Genomic DNA, 10,994 nt, shown 5'->3' on the forward strand with positions numbered 1-10,994 from the left:
AGTTGATCCCGTCAACTTCGCCTACCCCATAATTAAACTCGTAAAAACCAAGTGATTAACGAGCTATGATGGGTCAGCAACTCATATTCTCTTGCCCTAATTATGCATCTATTGCGGTAAAGCTGAGGATTAGGTCTGCCATCATCTTCACTAACATAGTTGATTCGAGACCAAGAAGCTCCAGCGGCTAGTTAATAATTGAACACAGCATAAAAGCAAGAGGGAAGCTACATAATTTGGTGAAGAGAGTGCTAGACCCAAGAGCCTAATTTTCCCTACATACATGGGTTTGGGCTTTAATCAGATCTAACCATTTCATTTTCATCATTAAGAGCCGTGTTTTTTTTGAGAAGTGGCTTTCACCTATGAAGCATCGATACTTTTTGGGGCCTACGTATCGTGTTCGACACTCTCCGACATGCGACCAACCCATGATTAGCGCTTCAAACACCCTAGCGACATGCTAGTCTAACATCTCGACGTGCCATTTTGACAAGCATTGGTTAATTTTAAGCAATTTCAATAAATTAGAGATCAAAATGTAAATTTATCAGAATTATATATACTTAAGTCATATACCTAGCCACCCCAAGATTAATATACTCGGCCAAAAAAAAAAAAAAAAAATTAGAAAACTAATCGTGATATAATAGAAGAAGACAAAATTCATCGCCGATATAATTTATCATGTATATATATATATATATAATATTTAATATACAATGTGTCAAAATTCTTTATTATTTTTAGAATGACGTGCCGGAGTGTTGTATCGTGTGCCGCGTGTCGGTGTTGGTATCGGTGCTATACTAGGCTGCCTTGTTTTCGTGAAAGCCAAAAGTTTCATCGTGACAATACTATGATTATCGAATGGCCCCAAATTTTTCGCCACTCCATCCATGGACCGAGTAATGATAGCGGATTAAAATTCCAAATCATATCGAATTACAGTAAGATTCAAAGTTTTCAAAATTCGAGAATGGAATAAAAGAAGATCAGGACATAACTTATATACATTATGTTCCTTTTTCGAGTAATTAGGCCTACATCTGTAGGGACATTAACATCGTACTAAGAAAACGCTTTTAGTTGGTCAAGGGAAAGCATTGAAAAGCAGTTTGATGTCCACATCGATTTGAATTCCAAATGGGGGACGAAGGGGTGGAGATTCACGGATCGGTTGCTCAAAGACAGAGATTGTGGAACAGCAACAATACCTCATCAGACCAAACACTCTTCGTTTTGTACAAGAAACTAAGCCACATGATTGCGTTTGTTGCTACTTCTTCAGCATTTGGTCAAATCGTTTCTTCTCGCACCACTCTTTTCCCTTCAATATTTCTATAGAATCGATACTTTTTACGCCCATAATTTATTAACTATGGAGAAATGACACAAATGATCCATATACTTTAATCTGATGTGCAATGTGAATCCCGAACTTTTAATTTTTGCAGTGTCCTTGAACTCTGGTATAATGTTCAATGTGATCTTCAACCTTTAAGCATTTTCATACAATGTAAGGATTATATTGAGCATTTATCAATAGTTCATGAACCACATTGAATAAATTAAAATTTTGTATATTGGGCCAAATCACAGAGACCACACCGCACAAATCAAAAGTTTAAGATCGTTATTGCACATTGGATCAAAGTCCAGCGATCATTTGTGCCTTTATTCCTAGCATAATCAATGTCTTTCTAATTACAATGCATCTATGATCGAGATAGTAACTTTTTTAGTTGAATATAACAATGGTGAGGAAATTATAGAAAAAACCTCATAAAACACAAAAGAGCATTTATGAATACTTCTAATCGGTCCTAAACCTATAGCACATATTTCGATTCTGTCCCGAACATTTCATTTTTTTCCGATTCATTCATAAACCTTTTCGCGGGATTCCAATGTTGTCCTCCCGACCAATTTTCATCGGGACCTACTAACGTGGTGGTGTGCAAGGTAAGATGGTCGGCGATGATCGCATCGCCGCTTCAATGATTTTCGGTGAAGATCACTAGGCATCAAAATTTCGCGTAAAGGTGTAAGACTAAATTGAAAAAATGTTAACATCCATACAATAGGTTTAAGACTGACTAAGTTGTTTTCCGGACTAATTTAGATATCTTATCTACGTTTCCTTATTAGTGGCTATTTATTCCCGAAGTTTGTTTTGCAAATTTTAATCAAGATAGACCGCTCTCTAAAAACCTCTAATAAAACATTTTAAAAAACTATGAGCATGATCAGAATTTTGATCATAGCATTAAAGAGGTGTATAAAATCTATATTCCACTTTCTATTTGTAAATAAATCAAAAGGGGAGGACGCAATTCGTTCTGTTTTATTTTCGTCATTTTGTGCCGTTCTTTCTCTTCTGTTCTCTTTTTCTATATGCATGCAGATAATTTTAGAGTTAATACCACGGAAAATTCAAATGTAATATGCCCATAATAAATTTATTCTAAACTAATTTTTTCACCACAAAAACTCCGAACTGGAACTTGTGACAAATTTATTCCAAAATAATTTTTGACAATAAAAAATTCCAAACCGATACACTTGTGACAAACTTATTCTTTGTTAATTTTCTCTAAATTGGGTTAATATTGTGAAAAACTACAAATTGATACTCTTGTGACAAACCGAGAGTAAAAACTCCAAATTAGTACGTCTGTCAATTACCATGTGTTATCTAACTTATCAATTTGATGGGAAAATTGAACGAAAACTAATGGAGGGTAAATTTATCACATGTATACCGGTTTGAAATTTTTGGTGGTGAAAAAATTAGTTTGGGATTGTTTTCCCGGAAATGTCCCGACAAAAGCTCTTTCACAGAAGGTTTGTATCCTCGATTTTGATGTCTAATCGGATTCTTGTGGCAATTTCGAACAAGTAGTAACTATGCAAATAAAAGATAAATTGAACATTTAAGGTAACTAGAACGAGATATTAAAAAAAGATAACTTAAATTGCAAAGGCAATTGATAAGTGTTATTGATCAAGGATCCTTTACAAAGATAGGATACTGTTGGTAACACTTACTTTCATATATTCTATCCCCAAATTCTCGGATAAGTTTTGGCTATTGTTGATATTGTCCACTGAACGGTCTATCTTTGGACTTATCTACTCTGCTTGTACTTCAGTGTCACGTGTTGATCTCGCGGTGTTACCGATGCTTTCTCCACTCCTACATCGGCCACGACATGTCTCCGATCGCCGAAGCATTTTAAGTATTATGGGTCTCTAAGCCCACAATGTTCTAATTTTGAAGCCCGGGCCGATTTTGAGTATCAACAAGAATAAATTTGTCATAAGCGTACTAATTTGAAGTTTTTCTTTTTGTATTATCCCTCAATTTTAAACAGTTGTTGCAAATTAACCAAAAACTAGTCTTGACACTAGGCGTCATAGCCAGACACTCTATATGGCGAAGGAAAATAATTATGTAATAGGCGTCGGACCAATCTAAGAGCGCAACAATAATTTTGACGATAAGATGCCTAAGGAAAGAGGAAAGTCGCTTCACAAATGCCCCCAAAAAGATATGGAGCATAACTCTCTCAAACCCTATTACGCACCGATTTGGTTGGAATGGAGCTTCTCCTCGTTCCTAATGACACTGCCCATTTCATTGATTAGGTGTACAAACCTTGTAAGCCTTGTAAGCCTCTAGCCTCATCCTACCTACAATTGAAAGACAAACATATCGATGGCGTGGCGGCAACATGCGGTGTACTAGATAGATAGTAACGCGGTTTGATATATTACAATTCTAATGCTCCTCTCCCGCGTAAGACCAATGCGTAGAAATGAATTATAGTCAAGAGCAAACGAGGGGATAATTGTCCAAAAAGTCCTAAATGTATTGTTCATCAGTCAATTCAATTCTAAACTTTTCAATTATGTCAATTTACTTCTAAAGCTTTTGATGACTTGATAATGTAGTCCTTCTAGCTAATTTTGGCTAGAAATAACAAAAATGGTAGTCTAGCAATCCCTTTACATGGCATCCCTAGTGTTGATATGGATAATTTCTTTTTAATTTTTTATATTTTCTTTTTTCTTTTTCTCTTTCCTTCTATTTTTTTTTCCATATTTCTCTCCATTGGTTATCGGACCTTACCTTGGCAATGGCCAGCGGAGGTCGCCCGGGTCTAGTAATGTGAGGGTCACCCTCGCCGGAGGCTAGCAAGGGATGCTCTCGCTAGATCGGCGAGGGCGACTCTCTCCATCGCCAATGCCTGGTGATTGGCAAAGATAAATAGAAAAGATATGAAAAAAAAGAAAAGAAAAAAACATAAAAAAAAATCTAAAAATTTAAAACATTTAAAAAGTCGTCCATGTCGGCGTTAGTCGTGCTACATAGGATTGCCGGTATCCACGTAAGCGATTTCCAACCAAAATCTATTAGAATGACTACATTGGCAATTTTCTTAAAATGTTTAGAACTAAATTGATATAATTGAAAACCCATCGGCTGGTGGCCTAGTTGGTAAGAACACTGTGACTTGATGGTCATGTCACACCCTCTGCCCACATTGCCTAGAGGAGGTCTGAAGCCTTTATGAGGTTTGGGGGCCCTTGACTTACAAGACGGTTTTCCTGGCGGTGTTTGGGGGGCGCCGAAGAAAAAAAAACGGGGGGGCCCTTTTTCCAAAAAAAAAAAAAAATTTTTTGGGGGGGGGGGGGGGGGGGGGGGGGGGGCCGTTATTGGTATGGCCGCCTTCGAGTGCGGGCGGGTGTAGACGTGACTTGATGGTCACATGTTCGGAAGCTCGTGGGTGCCTTTAGACTTGCAAGACGCGTTTTGGGCGGTATGGGCGACGCTCGGAGAACAAACCGTGAGGTGGAGGGAATATCTTGAGTGGCGGTGGCGGGCCCAAGGCCGCTGGTCACATGTTCAAACGTGGTTTGAGCGCAAGCTCCCGGGGCTAGGTGCGTCCTAACACTAGTGTCTTACCTCGGAGCGCCATGGTGGTGGGGTCTCTGCGGCCTCCCCGAGGACTAGTCGTACTTCATTGCTGGTTTGAGCGCAAGCTCGCCGGCGCATGAAACCTCGGTCATAAAAAAAAAATTGATACAATTGAAATGTTTGGGGTTGAATTGGCCGCCATATAATAAATTTACGATTTTTTGGACAAATTTCCCACTAAATGAGGGATATAATAAGGCTCAAACACGGTGAATATCCAGCTCTCATATCATAAACGTTTTATTAGGCTTTATCAAGTTCTTTGAAAACTTTAATTGCTGGATGAATGTAGAACTTAGTCTCCGTTTGTTTCGTGAAAAATGAGTGATTTGAAAAATATATTTCAAGAAACGATCACTTATACCGTTGACAAAAATTAACAAACGAAGGATATTTTTATCATTCATGTAAATGTTTAGACACAAATTGTTATCGGTAAGGATAATATTTCTCATGAACTAATCATTTCAAGTGATGTGTGCTATCATTTTTAGGAAAATATTTTCTGAATCACTCATTTTTCACAAAACAAACGAAACTTTCATATATATATTTTTTTTTTATCGGTGAGAACCTTGATATTCGCGAAACCAACGGAGCCAAGCAGCTACCCAATACACTGTTGAGATTGTGACATGTTCAACATTGTAATTTATTTAGTAAAATATATAATTTTTATGTATTTGAAGCATTTGTCTTCAGTGAAAGTACCCTAACAATTGATAATTGAAAGGCTGGCCAGGAAACAAAAATGAATATCCAAAAATGTTTGATAACAGAAAAGAGGTGGGGACTCATGGCCCGGTACAAAACACTGCAAAAATTATTTGTACGGCTGGGTGTTGACATGTTCGTGACACATATTTATCGATAATAAATTCCAAAAAATAGTACGACAATTAATGCCATAAATGCTTGAGAGCACGGGGCTACCAAGTTGGGTATGACATTTGATTAATGAGCGTTGTCTTTTCCGATCTTCGAATTCGGGGAATGTGGTCCACGAATTTTTAACGTGACTAATGTAGTTTCTGAATTTTTAAAACATATTCAATATAGTCCCTGAACTATAGGAAGATGCTTGATATAATCTTTTCATTAATTCAAATTCATAAGTGATATTGCATATTTTCTTATAATTCAGAAACTTAATTGAATATGGTTCAAAAGTTCATGAATCACATTGTATATTAGGTTAAAGTTCAAGAGCCATATTAGTCAAATTAAAAATTCAAGGATCACGTTACATATTTGGGCTAACGTTTAAGGACCATTTGTGTTGTTTTTTCAAAAAAAAAAAAAAAAATACACTTCGGGAGAGCTTCTCCGCCGGTCAAAATTGAGCTTTTGATATAATTTATTTACCCTTTAGAAATAATAAACAAACCCTGGTATAAATACATGCTGCAACCAGCAGAGGACACAGGGATTTATGTTGAAAGGGGCAAAACATTTCATAGAAATTAAGGAAAATTCTGTGTTGCGGATAATTAGTTCATTCAAATTGAAGATATTTCTTTATAAAAATTGGGGTGGATTATTTTCACTTCCGATATAACTAAAGACGCTTGCTCCAATTGTGTAATGACCAAAGTACCCTCCAACCCCTTCTCTCTCTCTCTCTCTCTCCGGGGCACCTCTGGCTCATGCGCGCATCTCGGCTCAGTTGTCCTTTTTCCGTGGATGAGTCCTTAACTTGACACCCGGTTTCGAGCTCCATCGCGACCGTCGTGGATCTCAGCTCTCACACATCAAGGCGCGAGGAGAGGAGCTCGGCCACAATGAGGGAGTGGCGGAGGTTGCCACATCATAAACCTATTTTAATTATGTCAATTTATCCTTAAACCTTTTGTATTTACGTTAATTCAATTCAACCGGCCAATCTTAACCAAAAATCGCTGATTTGGATGTCAATCGTCCTATGTGAAATGACCGTTGTTGATGTAGACATTTTTATAAATATTCTAATATATATTTTTTTAAAAAATAGTTGATTTACAAAGTAAGTAACTTCCTCTGTTTACAAGACGAGTATCCAAATATGAACGCGTACACAGCTAAGCTGATCTGTTGTCGCGCTGTTGCCAAAACTCGTTTTCCCATCTCTCCACCCTCCTGATTGCGCCGGCACTTCTCCTCCACATGGTATCAACCAGCTTGGGCTCGTATGGTGGGGGCATAGTGCATGGGCCTGTAGCAGATGGGCTCATGGTCAACGAGTCCACCATGAACTCCCTCTCAACTCCACCAGCAGGGCAAGCCATGAGCTCAGAGCAGACCTCCACTGCTCCTTCCGGGACCTCTGGCTCGAACCTGAGAAGCTTGGCGTATTCGTTCAACGAATGGAACATGTAGTCGTACACATTGCTCATCTTCACTTGCTCCAGGATGAAGTCACTCGAAGCCTTCCCTATCTCTTGTGCCTATGAGAGTCCATTGAGGATCGTCCGGCGTTAGGCCAACACGCTTATAACGGAGTTCGGTTGTAGCTGCTAGAAGAAGAATTGTTTTTTTTTTTTTTTACCTTTTGCTTGTGGCTATTGCCCCAGTCCACGGCGAACTTGAGGGATCGGCACTTATCGTCGGCCCTGATGGGCCAGTAGTGCTGCAAGGGATTAAGGCTCCTGGTGAAGAAGTCGTAGAACTGAGGATTCACCAGCAGGGTCGTGGAATCACAGGCCAGAATGTACTTCTCGCTGACCGACCACGCGTACCCTTCGATGTAGATCTTGAATCTGGCCACAACATGTTCATTAAAAAAAGGTCGGATTCTCTAACTTTACCAAGTGAAGCTGTTTTTCGCTAATGGAAATGACATGGTAGGTGATGGGTGAGGGCTTTAATCATCACCTGTGTGTGCATTGGCTTGCGAGGTCTGAGTTCTTGAATCCTTGTTGTGATTCAAGGATCCAATCCTGCAAAAATCATCGTACATTCATGCATGAAGTTCCTAAGCTTACAAACTCAAAGTAACTGCGAAAGCTGTTTGTGATTACAGTCGAATAAGATCAAGTCGATTCCACGGGCCTCATGGTCGAAACCCTAAAAGTTACTAATTTCAATCTTAATACTAGGAGTTATATCAGCTTCCTACATTTCTACTGTCATTCAGTAATTCATTGTTTAGGTTTTTGGGCTAAATGAAAGGATCATTCATAGTAAATGTCTATCGTGAGATGCAAGCCCGACAGTCTAATAGTACCGTCGGTTATTTTTTACCACACGATCTCCCAATTAATGAGTGCTCTATGCAAAATACGCGATGATGTTGTGTGCATCTACGGTCAAGAAAAGTATTTCTCATAGATACCTGGATGAACAAGCGAGCGTTCCAATCTTGAGTCTCGGAAACATTGCACTTGAGGAGGTCTTTCCTGGTTTCAGCCACAAAGGGGTTTCCTTTCCAATATGCGTGCGGTTCTCTTTCTATCCATTTCTTCCTCTCATTACCTTGTTTCAGCTCCATCTGCAACCTCTCCCATGGCTTTATATTAATCTCAGCCCTTCAAAAAATTCCAAGGAGTAATAAAAAGGCTCAGTACAGATACATATTCAGGTATAATATGTGCGATTATTCGGTAGTAATTAGATGGGATATTTCAATTTCCCCGATCCCAATCAAACATTTGCTTTTCTTTTGATAGGAAAAGATGAAAAGGGACGATTGGCATAGCTACCTTGATCAGGCGTAACCATATAGACCTCATCATGCTACGGGATTTCAAGCCTAGAATCAAATATTTAAAGTATCTCAAATCTCGGTTGGATAATTTATGCCATCTCATTTTTACATTTCAATAGCTGTCATCTCGTTACGAAAAGACACGTCTCATAACCACAACGAGTAATATATGGTCATATTCGATTTCTTCAATCGAAATCTTTAAAACTATGTCTATCAAAGCACCATTGATCCAGTAACTAGAGCTAGTAATCTGCTAGATACAGGATTTTATTATCCTGAGCCGACAAAGCAAAAGAGGCCATGGAAAAAGACAAATCATGAAATGACCTCAATTGGTAGGTCACATGTCGCTAGCATGAGGGACCGAAACCCCAACGAAATCCATTTCGCATCTCAAATGATTCTCTCCCACATTATCTTTTAGCCCGATCGAATTACTTTCTTAAACTTGTCTACTCGTGGCCTGAATTAACAACTACAACTAGAAAAACAACTGTCATTGTTGATCCTAATTCCATATGTTCTCATGATTTTCTTCAGAACACGAACCGAATCCATGCAAGCATTTGTCCGATGTTAGATTCCCTTCAAAAGATTGAATCAAAGAGCAAACCAAAAAGGACGAGGAAAGATGAGAAATTACATACCAACCCCAGAAGGACCAATCTGGAAAGACGATATCCATTGTCCAACGATCCCCGCAGTACCGAAACAACGGCGGCGGGCTCGTCCCATTCTTCCCACGGTAGTCCCGCGACTGGATCACCGGCCGGTCGTCGCAGTCGAACATAAGCTCCAAATCGGGTATTCGACCGGGATACCTCCTCAGCAATTGCAAAATACCCCAAACTGTGAACATATCCCTAGTTTGTATTGACTTCCTATACTTTTCCACATAAACCTTGCCTTTGATGATCACTAGGCGAAAATTGCGCGGTCGGTTTCGCCCTCTCCACCATGTCCCTCGTGATTCCTGAAGCCTTCCACGGACGCAGATCTTCGTGGATCCATCGGAAATAATCCGGGCAATCGGGTTCGGTGGATGGGTCTTGTGGCGAAAACGACATCGGATAGTTTGTTGGGCAGGTTTGGGTCTGGTTTTCGGAGCTGCAATTCAATGGGAATTCGAGCTTCTTCGGTAGGAGATTAAGCCGTTTCTCGTCCGAGATGACTACGCTTTGATTATTTGGATTACCCGCAGAGATTGCAGACTGAAACCAAGAATAATTTTATTACACAATCGTCCAGCAATAATGGAGATATGTATGGAGTTTGAAACTACAATATTTACAGATATGTACAATTAACATAGATATACTAATCCGCTTGATTGCCAAAAGTATACTGAAATTGACTATGACTTTCTCAATAAGCCTAGAACCAGAAACTTGATTCAAAATGAACTTGTAAAGAAAGTGAAAAATTTGTAGCGCACAACATACGTTGAGGTTTACAAGATTAGGAGAACTCACCGTATCGATCTTCAAAGTGGAGGTGAAAGCAAGAGCAACAAGGACCAACAGGAAGAGCAACAGAGAAGGAACCACGGAGGAGGGTCCCTTCTTAAGCGGAGGACGCCAAATCGTCGTCGCTCCAGCGAAGCGATTGGCAAGGCCGGCGCTCGATAATCGTTGCATGGTGTGTGTCTAATTTCTCAAGGATTTTGAGAGAGAGAGAGAGAGGCAAAGAGCTCAGTTTCTTGGTGAACTCAGTGCTTTGCTGTGGAATAGTTGGCTGAATTCTTCATTGGGATGGGAGAGAGAGGGTTGTCGTTTCGAGCGGCAAGTTGGAGAAAGCGTAGGATTGCCTCTTCTTGGTCCCCATTCATTTTACTGTTTCGATATGATGACTCGCATGTCGTACTTTTCGTCTCCCGATGTTAATTTAATGGCGGAAGGTAGTCTTGTTTTCAAGGAATGAGAAGCAAGCACATGCCCAACAGGACGAGAGAAACCTCGATCTACCCGCATATGACGGGCAAGCACATCCCCCCCAACTCAACATTTCGAAAATGAACGAAAAACATGGTGGGTTCATCTGTTCTTTGGTCCCCCAGAGAAGCATGATTGACGAAGGAATGGTCCATACCTTAGGGTTGGATTTAGAGGTGTCAAAATGGGTTGAGATTCCATATATTAACCCATATTTAAGAGTGTGGGTCATAAATGGGTCACTGAATAATTCGATGGGTCTTGAATGAGTTTTAGATGAGTCATAAATGGGTTACTTTACTATTTAAGTGAGTCATAAAAGGTTTTCTGATTTTTTTTTTTTTCCTTTTTCTTTTTTTCTTCAACTTTTTTTCCCTGACGGGTCCAGCGAGGA

General features: G+C 39.6%; 1 protein-coding gene across 1 annotated transcript; it reads right to left on the reverse strand.

Annotated features, from left to right (window-relative positions):
• Nucleotides 1-6,925: 6,925 nt before the first annotated feature.
• LOC115756086 (protein O-glucosyltransferase 1-like) lies at nt 6,926-10,623 on the reverse strand. Its single transcript, XM_030695762.2, is given in 7 exon segments — nt 6,926-7,407; nt 7,509-7,719; nt 7,835-7,899; nt 8,295-8,487; nt 9,317-9,597; nt 9,599-9,880; nt 10,142-10,623. Coding segments are annotated over 7 exon segments (1,563 nt in total). The 5' UTR covers nt 10,307-10,623; the 3' UTR covers nt 6,926-7,041.
• Nucleotides 10,624-10,994: the final 371 nt, after the last annotated feature.

The sequence above is a fragment of the Rhodamnia argentea genome, chromosome 9 (genome assembly GCF_020921035.1).
Source record: "Rhodamnia argentea isolate NSW1041297 chromosome 9, ASM2092103v1, whole genome shotgun sequence".
In the NCBI taxonomy this organism is placed as follows: Eukaryota; Viridiplantae; Streptophyta; class Magnoliopsida; order Myrtales; family Myrtaceae; genus Rhodamnia; species Rhodamnia argentea.